The sequence below is a fragment of the Anabrus simplex genome, chromosome 7 (assembly GCF_040414725.1).
Source record: "Anabrus simplex isolate iqAnaSimp1 chromosome 7, ASM4041472v1, whole genome shotgun sequence".
In the NCBI taxonomy this organism is placed as follows: Eukaryota; Metazoa; Arthropoda; class Insecta; order Orthoptera; family Tettigoniidae; genus Anabrus; species Anabrus simplex.
In genome coordinates this window covers 159,577,312-159,596,664 of record NC_090271.1, presented here as the reverse complement: position 1 = coordinate 159,596,664, position 19,353 = coordinate 159,577,312, and the positions used below count along the sequence as shown (strand labels likewise).

The 19,353-nt window shown below is 36.6% G+C and overlaps 1 protein-coding gene across 1 annotated transcript in view; it reads right to left on the bottom strand.

Moving 5' to 3' along the window:
• The window catches only part of srl (spargel), a 280,903-nt gene that overhangs the window by 61,785 nt on the left and 199,765 nt on the right, over nt 1-19,353 (bottom strand). Inside the window, exons 9-11 of the mRNA XM_067151403.2 lie at nt 14,094-14,255; nt 9,617-9,730; nt 9,416-9,535 (exon numbers count right to left, since the gene is read on the bottom strand). Coding sequence (XP_067007504.2) covers nt 9,416-9,535; nt 9,617-9,730; nt 14,094-14,255 — 396 coding nt within the window. The remainder of the gene's footprint in view (nt 1-9,415; nt 9,536-9,616; nt 9,731-14,093; nt 14,256-19,353) is intronic.

Below are 19,353 nucleotides of genomic sequence, written 5' to 3'. Positions count from 1 at the left end.
ATAAAGGGAATAACAATTATGACGAAACAAACCAACTCGATACATATTTCAGATGAAAGGTCGAGACACCGTCTTTTAAACGAGATATAATATACCATGAACAACTGGTTCTCATATCATATGACAGAAAGCAGCTCTAACTCATGCCTACACAGAGCGCTTGTGGAGAGTTACAAAAATATTACACGCTGAGAAATAAAGACATATATAATAAATAAACTGCACTCTTAATGTAAAATTAGAGCAAAGAACATCACGTGAAAAGACAAACTTCTCAGATCATCATTTCTTTATTTTATTCTGTGGGAAAGAATGAAGGAAACAGACTTTTAAAAAAGCAGAGAATAGTGCTCAGACTTACTTGACAAATTTACTGCAAAAACAACTACATTTTAATGATTTTAAATTCTTACTTACAACACTGATAAACTCGAAAATGTCTTCTTGGAAACAAAACAATTTGCATATCCATAACTCAAAACCTTTCGCGCTATAGCCATAAATGCGAAACCATGTATGGGTCTATACCACGTATAGCGGTCGGCGCTGAGGGGTTAAATATGCCCCAATAAACTTCTCCGACATGAAAAGAGTATTTTACGAGGCAAAAGGCGAAGTTTTTCAATTGAACATTTGTGCATAAGTGATGGTTCTGAACTGCATTTCATCACTTAACATTGGCAACGGGACTACTTCTGCTTCAATCTCAAGGGAATAATGTAAGTACCGTATATTAATTTAATATTAACTCGTCTTTTCTACTGCCGAGGGGCATTAATTCTTTCAATTTAATGGTGCATATTTATGGGCATATTTTCAAGTTTTAAGGGGGGAGGTACAATATTTGCTAGTGTAAATTTAATGAAATTCAATATTTTTTTAATTTCTGCAGCCCTATGATTTTAAAAAATGAAAATTTGCAGGTTTAATGTTTACTATTAATATTAAAAGATATAAATTTCATTATGATAGATCCGTATTGAACTGTGATTACAATAGTATTTAAATAATATATTATTAAGATCCACCTTTTCAATACAAACTGTACAATGTATTAAATTACATATATGTTCAGGGACTAGTTTCGACCTAACAGTAGGTCATCATCAGCTAAAAGAAAATTAAACACAAATGTATCGAAGAAATTAAACAACGTAAAGACACAAAGGTCTTAAAAATGTACATACTATGAAAGAAATTAAGATAAGATTTGAGAGATGAGTTGTACTATGTTAAAAAAACAGCTCTATGATAGAGATTCATAAAAAATCCAGTGCGCCATACAATATTTAAAAAGGTGTTAAAGAAAGGGATCCTTAAATTCCTGGTTGAGGAATTCAATACAGGCTGGATCCTTAAAGATGCCGAATGGAAAGAAATGGGCAACCAGCAACCAAGCACATCAAGATAGCAACCATCAATGTAGTGACACTAACAGAGAAAGAAGCAACCATCAATGTAGTGACACTAACAGAGAAAGTGGAAGAAATTTTAGATTTTATAGTTGACAAAGGTATAGCATTGCTGGGTATCAGTGAGACCAAATGGAAAAGGAAAAGGTGAGAGGAAACTAAAGAAACGATACACCTTATATTATAGTGGAGGAATAGAAGCCAAAAATGGTGTAGGTCTTAATTAGAAAAGACCTAAAGGAATACAGTAGAAGTCTGCTATAGCGAGTACGGCATACAACGAGAACTCCGTTATAGCGACAATTTATTTCTGTCCCTTCAGAATTCCTATATTAAACTGTGTATCATCCTTCAGTTACAGCAAGAGCCCTATCACTGACGCATCCGTTATTACGAGTGATTAAGCGCGTGCATTTTTTTCTGTTCCCGATATATACACACCCCAGCGATTATATTGCATGCGATCGATTACCTTCGGTATTGTTTCCTCGCTATGTCCACTAGCGAGTTCTCTCGTCGACATTCGAAGGCGATGTCAGAGGCAATTAGTAATACCCATCGACTGCTGTTCCGTAAAGAAAATTCAAAATAAAAGAAAACATATTTTCGTAATAAATGCACAAATAGCATGTCCGATAACGATTGTTAACTCGTTAAAAGTAAAGGCTGACTAAACGACCGCTTAATTTTCAGGTTAAATACTGCAATGAAGAAAGAATGGGATACACCGAGATATGGCAGAGTGCATAACTGATTTCAGAGGTTAGTTTATATTTTCTCGCAACTGGTTAAATTACGGAAAAGCTGTTATGCAAATTTATAGCGAGAAGGTTATCATTTCTCTACTGGCGCTTTCACCAGACGTATAGAACTGTTAAGTTAGGATAGGTGATGCTGTTTGAATAAGAAAACTGAAACGTTTGCCACAAAATGCGATCATCTTCGGTACAGTATATTTCTCTCACTACTTATGTGCATTTGCGAGCACTCTCGACGACATTCGAAGGCAATTTTGGAGTAGATTAGTAATACCCATTGACTGCTGTTCTCTAAAAAAAATTTGAATGAAAGAGGAAAACACATTTTCCTAATAAATGCGTAAATAACGTGGTCGATAGCAGTTGTTGACTTGTTAAAAATAAAGACTGAAGTAAACGATCTCTTAATTTTAATGTTACATACGGAAATTAAGTAAGAATGTGATAACTTACACCTCAAGATATGGCAGAATAGGCCTACATCACTGATTTCAGAGGATAGTTCATATCTTATCGCGTCTAGTTAAATTTCGGAAAAGCTATTTACATGAAATTTTTAGTGAGGAGGTTATCATTTCTCTACTTGCGTTTCAAATATGTTTTCATGATACATTTACAGTTAGGTTAGGTGACACCCTTTGAAGAAGAAAACTGAAGTGTTTGCCACAGAAACCTCTGGAGTGATACCGTATTTCTCCGAATCCACGGCGACAGTTTTTTTCTCAATCTCATGCGAAAACGCAAGGTTTGTCTTGCATTCGCGGCCTGACAGTGAGTTAATGGATACCACCAGCAATTACCGTGGTAACTACACTGCTTCTTTTCTCCCCTGCACACGCACGTACACACAAAACTTGTTGACAATAAATGACGCCTCCGAGAGAATGACGTTCTATTAGCCTCTACATACAAAGACATTTCTCAAATCTGCAGAATAGCATCAAAACGTGCGAGCTATCAAATTCTTAGAAAGGCCGGCTACTCAGTGGCAGAGTTATAATGCGTCTATTTTACTTGACGCTTAGTAAAATTAAGTTTTATAGACAGCAGGAATATTTTCATGATGGATAGTCGTATTGTAGAGACGCATGGAATAGGTACTGCCGGCAAATTTTCAATGGGTTCTCTTCGATATACCAATTTTTAAGTTAATGGTCATTAAACCCACGGAAATAAAGAATAATTGTGTAGCCGCAAAAGAAACGGCATGACGGAAGCCAATGCTCGGCATCTAAAAATGCGTAGGCCTACTGTACAACAAAGGCATTCATATGACTTTACAAAGTACTTTTTGAGCGTGATTTAATTTTTTGAAGGAAAAGTAGAGTTCGTCTTGGATTCAGAGAAATATGGTACTATATTTTTTTCAGAATGAAATTAAACATACACTTTCACGTAGATCGGATTTCGAAAAATAATGAACAAGTAAGCGTTAGTGTGGATATCATCTGCGGAAACGCAAGTTCTGAACAAACTGATCACCGTTTCATACCGATTTTTAATGTGTATGGGTTTTTTCCGGCTTTTATACAAAAATCGGATATAACGTCAATCTGCTATAGCGAGTAAAGTTTTCGCCTCTATGAATCTCGCTATAACGGACTTCTACTGTGCCTAGAATAGGTGGAAAACATAAATGACAGGTTGATTAACCCTCTTAGTGCCAGGCCCGCATGCTCACAGTATGCCAAGAGTGCCAGACAGATTTAGAGAATTTTGCAGTGTCTCACTCTCTGGACTAAATGGTTCACAAATGTTATAACTACGACTTGAAATTTTTATTGAATGTTAACAAAAATACACTCTTAGTGCTGAACTAAATTAAAACACTAAAATGTCCTTGGGTATTTTGAAAAAAATATATTTTCCAACACCAAAATTTAAAAATCAGAAACAAAACAGAAAAACACAGAAAATTTAAAACAATATATATTTATGACTTCTTTGCAATGTCCTATTTCAGATGAATAAACATGTAAAGTTTCACATTTTTATATTGAGTATTTTAAGAGTTATGCACAGTGGTATCGTAATATTCAATTGGCATGGCCAACAATGGGATCGAACCTGGCACATGGGTTGTAGTCAGGGTGACCAGATGGTGATAGATTATCATTGTTCACAAGATGAAAGAATCTCAAGATCAATTGGAATCTGTTTCTTGAGAACATATTTCCAAACCATGGAATATAACGGGAGCTTTTTTACCCAATAAGAAAATATGCTCGGCCTTCTAGCTATACCTATTTCCAACAAAACAGCAATGAAAGCCTTCATATCAGTTAATGTAACCAGGCGCCACTGCTGTGCTCTGGCATGTGGTGACAAGACATGATTTCTCATATCTGTTTGTCTCTGTAGTTATGAGGTTCCACAACTGAGCTGTGAAAAATAAAATAAAAATACGCTATAGGTTTGCGTCTGACAAAGGGCCGTGTCTCGGGCCAGGAGTATCATAATAATCACGTGAGGGTTGGTATTTTGCATCTTGACCTAATTGAATTTCATGGAAAACATGACATTTTTGCTGTTGGGTATTTTAAAAGCCGTCATCATCAGTACTGTCACTCAGACGGGCATTACCACTTTCAATGTTTACACTCAGACAATGAGCACGTGGTTCAGTGTTTACAGAAAACTCGCCGTTATCACACCAAATAACACTTTCACTTTCCCCTTCCTCACTTGTTGAAGGAGTGAATGCCTTATCTGAGTCATCATCATCCCCTTCTTTACTAAAAATTATTAAGATATACAGCCAGTTCGTCATCGTTAACAAAAATAACTACTCCCGCTAGTCGCCATTTTCCTCACGCGGCATGGAGATCGTACGTCGTAGATGAACACTGACTTTAGAAATTCAATGCATGATAACGAATGAATTTACGCACTATCTAGCGACGTAGTTAAAATCTAATGACGATTCTCTATGGACTGGACACATAAACTGTTGCAATCTCATGGCCCAAGTTGTACAAACTCGTATAGAATTGCGCGCTATCCAAACAACGATATATCGTGGTTTGCACTTTACGCGTATATACGAAACGATATATCGTCTGGCTCTCTACGGGTTAAGGTCAGATTGAGATTTGAAACTGGTGTTACAGATAAAATTCAAGGGGATGCTCCAAGGTGGATCAAGAAGAGAAAAAGAAAAGCTGGCAAAAATTCACTGAATCTCTGCAAAGAAGATACAATTGGAAGCAAAAAATTCTTATTCCAGTGGGTAAAAAGGAAGAAAAAACCAGGTGAATGTGCTAACTCATTAAAAATGAACAGGGGGAAGTGATGACACAGAAGCAAGATATATTGCAGAGGTGGGGAAAATACTTTGAACAGCTTTACAACGTGCAAAATACCTCGGTACAAGGAGAAATCAAAGAACCAGATTTAGTGCAGATGGAAGATAAGGATAACTAGGTGTCCATGGCAGAAATTGAGTGAGCCACTAACAGGATGAAACGAGGCAAGGCAGCTGGAATTGGCGAGGTCACCATAAAAATGATGATAGCAGCAGGAGCAATTGGTCTACAGTGGTTGTATAGACTGTTCAGAATGATACGGAGAGAAAAGACTGTTCCAAAAGAGTGGACGAAAGGGGTCATTATACCATTTTTCAAAAAAGGAGACAGGAAGCAATGTGAAAATTACAGAGGAGTGACAATGATATCCCAATACAGCTAAGATCCTTGAAAGAATCTTGGATAAACAAATAAGAGACAGAGTAGAGAGAAAATTGGCAGAACACCAGTATGGATTCAGAAGAGGCAGGTCCACATTTGACCCAATACTTACATTGCGTCAAATGATGGAAAGATATTGGGAATATAGAAAGGACATGGTAGTAGCGTTTCTAGATATTGAAAAGGCATATGAGAGTGTCTCAAGGAATTAACATTCACAGAGGCACAAATTGGGAATGAAACAATGCAGATGGTAATAGCATTGTATCAAAATTACAAAAGCTGTGTTAGAACCAAAGTGGGTCAAACTGAATGGTTCAGAGTTGAGACAGGTTTAAGACAGGGAAGTGTATTGTCTCCCTTACTCTTCATTATCATCATGAATAGAATTCTACATAATGTTAAGGAGAAGATGATGGGCGAGCAAGTAAAGTCTATGCTCTTTGCTGATGACATTGTAGTTTGGGGAGGTAATGAAGAGGAAGTACAGGCACAAGTTGATTTATGGAATGAAGAGATAAGAAATTATGGAATGAAGATTAATACTGCAAAAAGCAAGACTTTGATCACAGCGAGAAGTAACAGAAAATCCAGGGGAGTTATAAAAATAGGAAATGAACCTCTTAAAGTAGTGAAAAATTTTAAATATTTGGGCAGCATGATGTCACAAGATGGAAATTTGGATGGAGAAACTGATTTAAGAATACAGCAGTCTGGAAGTTTCTACCAGTGTGAGACACATTGTATGGAACAAAGATGTGCCAATGAAGTGCAAGAAGGTTTTATACTCGTTCTATTATAAACCTACAATGACCTATGCTTCAGAAACCTGGACGTTCACTAAGCAGAACCAAAGTAAGATACAAGCGCAGTTGAAATGAGGTTCCTGATGAGCATACAGTGAAAGACAAGACGAGATAGAATACAAAATGAGGAAATAAGGAGAAGCGTGGGAGTGTGTAAGCTTCAAGAAGAGATTGATATAGCAAAGCTAAAACGATTTGGACACATGATGAGAATGCCAGGAGAGAGAATACCAAAGAGAACATTCATGGATACTGAGACTGCAAAGAGGCCTAGGGGACGGCCTAGAATGAGATAGAGGAGCTCTGTTGTGGACTGTATTGCCAAATGTCAAACTAGCAGTTTGTATTTTTGTATGAACGGTACACCGCTTTACCATTGCCTGCACCTTTACATAACTTTTTAATGGAACAGGCCTACAGTATATGGAAGCCTTATTATTTAACAGCACCCACAAAAGACCTGTCGAAGATCTGTTATTGCTGCACTATAGACTTATTTGAACTTCAGTTGTACCACACTGATTTAAATCATCTTAACACAAGGACAGTTATTGGCATTAGGGATGGAGGAAATCTTTTACATATCGATATATTGATGTTGCGATATATTGAAAACCTGTTTTCGATAATCGATATATAATGCACATAATATATCGGTATATTCGAACGATATTGGTATATCGCTAACGGTAAAGATAAGCCAAAACCAACTAAAATATCATCAGACCTGAATGCATATACCGATACGTGACAAAATCATGAACAGTATGATCTTTGTAACTAGCATAACAGATGTTCCTGAAGAAATAAAGCCAGCAATATTATTGCAACAAAATGCAGGTATATGGTTTGTAAATAGATGAACTTCTGGTGTCATCAGTCTTGGACCTTTCAGTATCTCCTCAAAACTTCTGTCAACTGACAAATAGGGACAGTTTCAACAGTTAATCCTGCTTTCTTTCACCCCAAATTTCAATTAATACCACAAAATGAGGATACATAATCAGATTTCATCATTTTTCTAAAACAAGTTGAAAACATATCGAGCATCATCTTTGCACTTAATGAAGAACTTCACTATGTATTTCTATATATTTCACAAATGGTTAATATAAAGAAATTTAGTATCCTGCATTTCTTGAAAGTAAAATCATAAGAAACGCATCCTCCTCTCTTTTACGGCAGAGAACTACAAATACTAGGATAATCCACCTCCTACACAAAAGTTAAGTGAAACTTCATTACGATGTTTCAGCAGGGGACAAAGAAAAAGAACTTGAAGAAAAGAAAACATACTATTGAATACGTGAATAAAAACTATCCAACAATGATATGGAAATACTTGAAATGTTTTTATTCCGATAAGCATGCATATTACGTCGCGTATGTACAGGTAGGCCTACAGTGAAAGCTATACCTACCAATAGATGAAGAGAGCATTAAAAGGTATGAAAAACACGAGAGAACTGAAAACACTTGCACTGGGCCCATAGAAGTATTAATGTATTATTGCAGATCACACTCTTTCTAAAACAAATGTTAGTTGAAGCCTTACATTTTGGACCAGTGGGTTATTAAACATTATTTTCTGGTCACACTTTTCGACCATGAATTATTCAATAGTTATATTTGGCCATGCCCGACATGTTTTCTCGCTTGGCACTTTGTAAATTCATAGTCCTGGTTCCCATTGAATTAAATCTATATAAAAATACCTCAGTTATCGCTTCGGGAGCAAGCCATTAGCATCAGGAAAGTTCATTTTTGCTTGCTGGTTAGCAGTGAGATTGTTGAATAACTCAGTGAGCCTGTTTGTGCTTGTATTTCATATTCCAGTCAGTAGTTGGAAAATTATTGTGTGCTGAGCGATACAATAGAGGGGAATCAATATTTGTCATGCAATAGCCTACTTACAGATTAGGAACATAATCGTGGGAAGCTGACTAGCATAGTGCATATTTGTCTTGTGGTAGCCTAGTTATGGATATGGAAAAGGTCGTGCAATTGCTTACTAATGAAAACAAAATAAATTTCGGGACAAATATTTCAGGTTCCTTATAGGAATGAACATCTATAGCATCAGAATGACCTTGGCCACAATCCTGAATGCAACAACACTTTGACTGACTTGAGTAAGTAATCAAAGATGTGTGTTTCAACATTCGTGCTATTTTTACGTGCTTAAAGAAGCAGATGCTCCTCCACCTCCTCACTGCTAACCAGCAAGCAAAAATGAACTTTCCTGATGCTAATGGCTTGCTCCCTGAAGCGATAACTGAGGTATTTTTATATAGATTGAATACAATGGGAACCAGGACTATGAATTTACAAAGTGCCAAGCGAGAAAATATATTAATGAGTGTATTAACAAGGTTTCACAGTATTTCAATTACCTTTCTTGATGGTCTATCATAACATTTTTCATCCTAAGTGCCTTTCTGAAATTTACTGCTTTTCTGATGTAGTATCATTATCAGAAACTAATTCACTGTGTTATCTATATTTATTTACTTACAACACAGACTGAACATTTGTCTCTAATTTGGCATTGGGCTACAGATGAAATATGAACAGATGCCAATTCTATAGGACTAATAGCATTTCTCTTTTGACCAGCTCCTCCAAAGATGCCAAAGGTTTACTTGAAGATGGCATTTCACTACGGAATGGTAGTCAACTTTACAAAAACTCATAATGCTCAGATACCCTGATGAGGCAAATGAGCACTGTACGAAGAGGACAGGAGTCAGTACCTTCTCCAACCGTGATAACCAGAATTATTAGAGTGCCGTCTCCTGAAGTCTCCACGACGGGCGACCGAGCGAGGCTGCCAGCGGCTAGGACTCCTGCGACTGCTGCGCGATCTTGAACGACTACAAAAACAAAATAATGAATCTCAAGTTTTCTCGAGTTTCATCACTTCTGTTCGGAACCAGTCTCTCTGCATGCCTTACCTTGAGTCTGAAGAACTAGAAGATCGTGATGAGTTTGAACGGGAAGGTGACCATAGACTGTGACTGCGTGAACCTGACGAACTGATGGAATGACCTGCTGAGCTGCGTCTTTGACTGAAATAAAGAAGAGGTATTTTACTAAAGATTTATTACAATGGGAACCAGGACTTTGAATTTACGACATGCCAAGCAAGAGGAAAGACTTGAGCACATGAGCTATTCTGGTTGGCTTAATGGACAGCATTGATGCCTACAGTTCAGTTGATTCCAGGTTTGATTACTGGCCAGATCACGGATTTTAACTGCCTCTGGTTAACTCCTTTCACCCCAACACACACAATTTCATATACACACCACAATACCAACCACCACAGAAACACGTAATAGTTAACACGTCCCTCCACTCAAGAGTTGGTGTCAGGAAGGGCATCTGGCCATAAAACATGCCCAATCCCACTTGGTGACATAGTTCGTACCTACAACCCCGCCAGGGTGGGAAAAGCAGTGGTAGAAGAAGAATATGAATTATCATCATTAATAACTTACTAGTGTATTTATCAATTTCATATTCTTAAAATAAAATAAAAATCCATGTGTTGCATGCATTGTGGTTGGCAGTGTATATTCAATTAAGCATACCAGAATATCAGTACATCAAACATTTCATACAAAGCACTACGCTCTGAACATTACAACTTCCCAATTGACATGTTGGCTCTGTGCATGGAAACACAGACATCCAACTGATCCCAAACAGTTATTCACATAGATTTATATTAACACGTTGAGTGCCAAGCGACCCCATTTGGGTACGCGAGAGTAGTCAAGTTCTTGAACTTCACATCCTCATATGGGGTCGTACGTTTGTTGTAAATCGAGAACTGTGCAAACCCATTTGGGTGCACAGTAAGTATATATTTCGAAGCTGTATAAAGTCTCTTCCTGCCATTTGCTGGTCATCTATTCAAATACGTGCATAGTCCACCTTCCATTCCTCAATTCCTGTTTTGGCACGACCCCATATGGGTACGCCAAGAGTGCTTTGTAGGGTGACAAATTCATTGTCTATCTCGTGCACGGATTGTTTATCCTTTTCTAGTTTAAGTCTTTACAAGTAAATCGAGCAGTAAAATACTTAGTGCAGATAGCCTGGACGATATATCGAACAAGTCAGACAATGATTATCTAGACGAAGTATATAGTTAGAGTGATTTTGAACCCAGTACAGAGGAAATAGCGATCTTGCACGTTCATCCACATTGATGAATTACAGTTTCAGCATACACTTCCCCACTGTACTCCTGGTTTACAAGCCAGCTGTTGCAACAATTATGACTGTCTTCAACGATATGGGTAGTCACTGGTTTCCCATGTCGCACAATCATCACTGCTAGGTTCTCTCACTCAAATTAAAAGTTATACAAACACAATTATATACTAATTCAATATTCCGTAACTACTAATTTTTCTTATATTATTCTGTTACATCCTAATTTACCAAATTCACATGATTTTCACTACTTTATATAACTACATTTTATACGAAAATTTCCTAACATATCGGAAGATCGTCATTTACAAACATTTCTTGACCTAAAATCGGGGATCGTACGTTTTTACGGCTCCAATATGAACAAGCTAACACATCTCTCATAATCGACAGCATCCCTGCAAAGGAAAACGCAAGTATGACCGAGCGTCGAGACAGTAACTACTGTACAAGTACGACCCCATATGGGGCCGCGTGTATGTGTACAATTCGTAATGACCAATACGACCCCATATGGGGTCACAATATTTGACCTAATATACATAATATAACCTAATATATCATAAATACATCCTCATTTCAGCGATCATTTGCTTGGTTAAGCCTGTGAACGTTTTGGCACCAGGGAGTAACTATGTTATTAGCTCACGGCACTAGACAGCAATCCTATGAAATTCGGTCTGGCACTCAAGTTGTTAATGGAGAGCAACTTCAAAACTTTGTTTCCAACTCTCTTGTTTACATTCAATATGTGGTTAAGCTACCTCATTCAGCAGGTATTTAATAGTATAACTTGTATTTTTCACATAGCTATTTCTAGTCTTTGTCTCTCTAGCCATAACATGAGAAAAAGTGAACTGCTGCAGCTCACATAGGAAAATAAACCACAGTTGCCAGTGTATGTTGTGGACAAAATTGCAATATGTTATGCGCACAAAGTAATTAGACCTCTATTTTACCACTGCCACTTCAATAAAATTGAGGAAAATCTAAGAGTTATGTTGCTGAAAAAAATAAAAATGTTCTACAGTTTCCAAAATAGAAAACCTGTTAACCAAAGCTGTGGCAAACGATAGACCACATGCCTATAAAAAAAAAAGTATGCACCTTACATGGTAATAAGTGAGGTGTAGGAAAATAATGCTGTAATGGGAATCAACATCTATCAATGGAGAACTGTGTTGAAAATTTGTCATCACATTGAGAACCAGTGATAACGACAATAATATAATATTTAAGTGTCCCAGTGATTACAAGATCAGTGTAGACCATGACCACCACCTGAGTAGTCTAAATTTAACATATCCACAAAGACGCACACGAAATGCTGTCAGTTTGTACAATTATTTTATTTTAAATGTATTAACACATTGTTGTCCGGGCGCGCGCTACTCCATTCTTTCCTGTGGACCGGCAACAGAAGCACGCCTAGGATGAGAAGTAGGATGAAATATAAATACCTGTAAAACCTGTAAATGGTTCTAGGACTCTTGTTTTCATCCTTACTTGTCCATCCATCAACCTCACTGTCAGCTATCACTGGTACCTTCACTCACATTATTGTCGCCGTCAACAGACTCGTCTGAACTGAATGTCGCACTTTCACTTCCACGCGTATATTTTGATGTTGACGGACACACATCTTCACAATCAATAATACTAACACTTTCACAATCACTAGGGATATCTGATAAACTATCAGCATGCACCACTAATACACTTTCACAATCACTAGGGATATCAGATAAACTATCAGCATGCAATTCTCCAAATATTTCATCATCGTTCAAGCTGTCTTTGCTACGGCAAGCCATGCTAACACCTGGCAATACACTCGGTCACGCGGTACTGAGTATTATGAAACCACACTTCCTGTGCCGAAAGCATAGTCAAGGAAAGAATATATCTATCTTAACTTCCGATCAACAAAGACTTTAGTTTGTAAACAACATGAAATATTTCAATTAATAAACGGCGGAAAGGATAAAAATACACAAGAATAAAGCAATTTGAGAAAACGTTAATTTACGTAGCCGGTCGCCCGCGCACCAATATGAAACTACGTTCATGAACGTAGCCCATCATTAATGTGTTAACAAATTAAACACACACATATCCTTAATCACTGTTAGCACAAAAAAAACACGCATTTCACAAACCGCCATTTAAAAACAACTGAACGTCACTTCAATATGGAGACTGCAACATTGCATGTCACACGAGATACATATTCTTATTACACCATAACTCTACAACCAATAACTCGTCAACCAATACTCACTTAACAGTAACTAACTTCACCGTTAAGATCGTCTCTTTACAGATACATTACAAGCAATACCTTCGTGAAAATTCTAGAGTGCCTAATACAAAGATTTGAATGTACAGAATATTCTCAATCGTTCTAGTGCCTATTACCATTCTGGAAGTTACAGTGTGTTTCACAATAATGGATTACAGGTAAGAATAAATTATAGTATTAATTTACAGGTATTTACATTAACTGAACTCATATGAATACTTATGTATGGCACATGTTTCAAGACATAACCTCACAAACAGCGCGAGCATATCGTACGTACATATGATTTAATAATAATAATACTAAATGGATGTTAACACTTCATAGTTATACATTACAAGTAATAATAATAATAATAATAATAATAATAATAATAATAATAATAATAATAATAATAATAATAATTCAAGCTTGATACTTGTATTAAGTTACCCACGAGTGAGAGAATATTATTTTCAAGTTACGCCTGTTATCGCACTTGCATCAAATTCAATATTGAAAAACAATTTTCTATAAATATATGAAAATCATATGAAGTGATTTAGCATAAGTCAGCATGTAAATGAATAACCCAGCGCTGCAAGTCAGAAGGCCTATTATTTCTGTCATCACATTAAATTAGAACCTGTGAAGAAGTCTTTTTTGGGGAATAGGAAAAATCCAGCAAGAGAGAAGAGCACAGCATGTAGCAAAAATGAGCTACAAAAGTATTTTGAAAAGTATTAAGTATAAATACTCTGGCACAACAGGCTGAAAATCAAGTGACTGACTAGAACAGAAGGTCTGCAGAAAATATGAGACAGGAATTGCAAGTACTGACAAGAATTAAGATAACAATTAAGATAACTGGCGAAAAGGCATACATATTTTACAACAGACTTTAAAGTCATACAGTAAAAAGTTACCTTGGTCTCTGCCGACGAGTTGACTGAGAATTTCTTCTCCGTCTGCGAGAGTTGTGCGATGAACTACTAGATGATGACGAAGATGATGATCTACTACTAGAGGAACTGCTGGCACGTCTTGATCGGTACTGTCTATGGCGACGATCTCGAGCCTGGCCAAGTCTATAAAATAATTATTACAACAAATGCTACAGTAATAGTAATAAGATCCACTCATTTAAAAAAAAATCATACTGGGGTATAATGTGTAAATAATTAAATCAGAAAATAAATAGGTGAACAGGATAAATTATGATACAAACTGGCAACAGACCTTAAATGTTAGTTCCAGAAGTTATAATTTAAAATTTCTTCCAGTTTGTCTACATTACAATAGATAACCATTTGAATAGTTCCTTAACAATCCTGTCCAATTACTATGGACCTGAAAAAATTGCATTTGCAATAAATGCGAATTTTTGAATCTCGTACTGAATCCAAGCCTACGGTAATTCTAATGTGGAATAAAATACTTTTCTGCATAAATACAAGTGCGACAAAATGCAAATTGTGACCCAAAATGCTAAATTAGTATGAATATGCGATTTTGGCGCGAATTCTGCAAAAATGTGCTATTTTACTGGCAAAAACAACATATTTCGACAAAAACGACCGAAATATTCAAACTATGATGCATAAATCTTTTGACCGTTCTGATCGATGTAGAAAAGTAGCCGATCGAATCCTGCTTGCTGACTTTAATTGATATTTGCAATGGAAATAAGATCTGTATCGATTTATTGAAATGTAAATCGACTGTCACGGAAATAACGAGATAGACGCAGCGTTGTTTTCCTGTTGTTCAAGATTGAAACTAGTGAAGCGTGGGTTATGGGGCACACGACAAAAACTGCGCACGAAAGGGCTCAGCAATATGCAAAGGATGGTTTATATGCCACAGATTCAGCGACAGTGTTTTGCAAGTATTGTAATTGCTGAGTTGGGTGGGGGAAAAAAGATAGCAATGTGAAACATGTTAAATCTGGAAAACACGTGGGTAAGCGACGCGATAACGCAATCTTCTGTTGTAAACGACGAAAAATTTCCAGAGATAACTTCTCGAACCGCACAGTTGAAGTATTTGCCAATTAAATATACCTCTGGAAAAGCTGGAAAGCAAAGAGCTAAGAGCCTGGATTACCGAGTTTTCAAATGAAGAGCTGCTGTGTGTGAGAACTCTACGTGAAGTATACTTACCAGGTAAGTTTCAATTCATTGATCGGGTACGGTTTAGGTATTATGACATCGAAACCACGCGCAATATTGAAGGATACCGAATTTGAGTGCAATTTCCATATCAAACTATCTTACCCGTACCCAACTCACCCAGTAATTTTAAATTATTTTGTTATAATTTGAGGTCTTTCTTCCTTTCTAGAAGTTGCATCTGACCACCAGATAAGAACAGCAGAGGCTCTAGTGCGGAAGAACATCAACATACTCTGTGATGAAACTACAGGTAGAATAGGCTGTTGTGTTTTTATCATCATATTCCAAGTCCCAGCTGGATCGAAAAGAGAGCTGCACGTTTCTGTGAACTATCTTGATGCAGGAAATACTACAAACTGCTCTCGTGCTGTTTTAGAAGCTCTACACAGTTATAGTGTACCATATGATGCAAGATGCAATTAATGTTTGTTAGTGACAGTGCCCCGTACATGACCCGGTGTTATGAAACATTAAGTGTGGTCATAGGGGATCATTTAATGTATGTACAGTGCTGGGCACATAAGATCGGCTTCGTTGGCAATAGTTGGGTAGCAGTGATGACAGATTTAAATCATGTGGTTGCGATGGTAAAGTCAGCATTTTTGAACACAAGAAAGCGAAAAATTTAGAAGTCTTAACATCAAAGTATGGTGCTTCAAAGGAAGCAAAGCTTTTTCCTGCACCTGTCATAACCCGATGGAATAGCTGGTTTCTGGCTGTCTTCTATTTGAGTGCTTACTTTACTGATGTTACATTTTTCAAGATGTCTGACATGAAACTGTGGTATTAAGTACCTGACTGATCTGAGTGACCGAGAAGTGAATAAGCTTCACTCCCACATGGTTTTTGTAACAGATCATGCAGCTGGATGGATTGGTTGACCTCCTTACTGAACTTGAAGGATCTAGGTATCCTCCCTTTCATCTCCTTTACCCCAAACTGCATAATCTTGACCCAAATGAAAGAAAATGAAAAATGTGATGTCATACTTGCATAACTGCAGTTCAGAAAGAGTTCAGCATATTTGATAAATACTGTCTTGAATTGTTGTGGACACCACCGAATAACATATATAGCGAGTGTGTGTTGTCTCATTACAACACAGTGGTAACGGACAGACGGTGCAATTAGAAAAAAACCAATGCCAAAGTACTGGCAATGCTTTCGTTTGAACAATGAATTTCTATTGTGTGTGAACGAAGGACAATAATTGCACTTCATAAACTTGGAATCGTTAAAAATTAATAACACCATGTGATTATTTTAACTATGTAAATAGATGCCAATTTTGGAAAAAAAAATAGATGCTAATTTTTCAGGTCCCTACCAATTACTGATAGCAGTCAATACAAAAAATCTGGCATAGGGCAGTTTAACAATATTCTTACACACAAGGAATCTTAACGGATTTCTTTGATACAGCAAGACACTTGCCTGAAAACTATTAGTCTTGATTAATTAAACTAATTAAGGTAAGATGTACAGTAATCCTACTTTAAACACATTGAAACACGTGCCCAACATTGAATCAGGTTACATAAAACACTCGCACATCACGTGCCTCAGTACAGGTCAGGAACATTTTTCCTGCGTTGTAAGTCTGTGTTCTACACAAAATTCAGGTATGGGTTACTACAGGTATATTCACTGGTCTTTTTTTCTTCGTACTGTTAATTTATGTTGCCATCAGTTGAAGTTAGAGAATTATAACAAAATACAAGACACACTGTATTGAGCAGAAAAATCTCCTTGTGTCATATTTATAAAAGTTTAAGCTTTTTTTCACGTGCCATTATTATTATTATTATTATTATTATTATTATTATTATTTCTTGCTGTCATTTCGGCCATCTACGGAAAACGTTATTTCAGCTGTTCCTTTCCTTTCCCTTGTGCTTTGACTTTAACTTTTGCCCAGTATTCCCGCACTGAGTCCTATGCTGCTCCTTCCTCGCTTCAGTCCATGTTTTGCCCGTTTTTAGTTTCGGCTTTTCTCGGAAAACACGATGCTCTTGGAGTTTCTTCTTGAGCGGAATACGTTTATTATTATTATTATTATTATTATTATTATTATTATTATTATTATTATTATTATACAGTATTTATTCATAAATATGCCACAAATGCCATGAATTATTGTTGAAAATAAAACTGAAATCAATGAGATTGTAGAAGAAATTATTGATAATCCTGACCAAGCTTATTATACAGATTTTTTCTCATAACAATTTGACATTCTCTCACATAAATTCTGAAAGTATCAATATTGATGCTGAAACTTACTTCTTAGCTTCTAAAATAGCCTTGATCCTTTTTATCTCGGAATACGGTAAACATTTTTGTATATATTCCCCAAAATAGTGCACAAAATGATTTGAGACAGTACTGACGTATGAAAAATGAGCTGGGCCTCATTGGGACATTATCTCTTATTATACTTCTACATACACAATTCTTGGGCAATTTATGTCACAGCACATCTGTACATATAAAATAGTCTTTCTGTCTGTACCTTTTTCAAATATTAACCTGACACTTGGTTTTTACATTGGATAGGACAAATAATGGACTTGTGCAAAACAAATTATCGTGAAAATGTGTAAAAGTCCAAAAGTTGATAAATTACTCGACACGATACACCACTTATCTCAGCAGTAAAATAACAACTAACGGAAGAAGTAGAAGAGGAATTGCCACTCGCATAAACCAACCAAAACTGCTACTAATCCGACTCATTCCGGGTCGCCAGCAATTCATGAAGATTGTCGATGCCACATCAACGTGCATCAAAATGCACTGAAGCAGTTTGAGATCCTTTAAAGTATGTTGGACACTGATGAAATGTTTGCTTACATACAAAAAATGCTCGGTAAATACTTAAAACGCATTGTACACAGGTAAATTGCTTGGCTATTTTGATTGTCTATGTCATTTTTTGCATGTATTTTTTTAGCTGAAGATGTCTTGTACGTGAGATTAAACATGTTCTAAAATAGATGTTAAGCTAAGAGCGTTCTATGTAATAATAATAATAATAATAATAATAATAATAATAATAATAATAATAATAATAATGATGATGATGGCCTAGGGAGCGGTGATAAGGGAACAGGGAACTGTAAATCAAGTAGGGATGACATAAAATTGTTAGTGTTGAACTGTAGAAGTATTGTAAGGAAAGGAATAGAATTAAGTAATTTAATAGATATATATTTACCAGATGAGAAATGATATAATGGATGCAGAAATTTTCTCACGGCACTGGAGTGTGTATCGTAGAGATAGGATAGGAAGGGTGGGAGGGGGAGTGTTCATTCTGGTGAAAGAAGAATTTGTAAGCTACGAAAAAGTTAAAGATGAGACACATGAAATTCTAGGTGTAAGGCTCATTTCTAAAGATAATAGGCAACTTGATATATTTGGAGTGTACAGATCGGGAAAGGGTAGCACTGACGCGGATTTGGAATAATTTGATAGGATAGCCAGCTATGTGAGAAACTACATGGAAAGAAATGTGATTGTAGCGGGAGATCTGAATTTGCCAGATGGCAATTGGGAAGGAAATGCGAACGACAGGAAGCATGACCAACAAATGGCAAATAAGTTAATATGGGAAGGACAGCTGATTCAGAAAGTGATGGAACCAACCAGAGGGAAAAATATCCTGGATGTGGTGCTGATAAAGCCAGATGAGCTCTATAGGGAAACTGAAGTAATAGATGGTATTAGTGATCATGAAGCTGTTTTTGTGGTAGTTAAAAATAAATGCGATAGAAAGGAAGGTCTTAAAAGTAGGACTGTTAGGCAGTACCATATGGCTGATAAAGCAGGCATGAGGCAGTTTCTATAAAGTAATTATGATCGGTGGAAAACGGTAAATAAAAATGTAAACAGACTCTGGGATGGGTTTAAAGAAATTGTTGAGGAATGCGAAAACAGGTTTGTACCATTAAGGGTGGTAAGAAATGGTAAAGACCCACCTTATTATAATAGAGAAATAAAGAGACTAAGA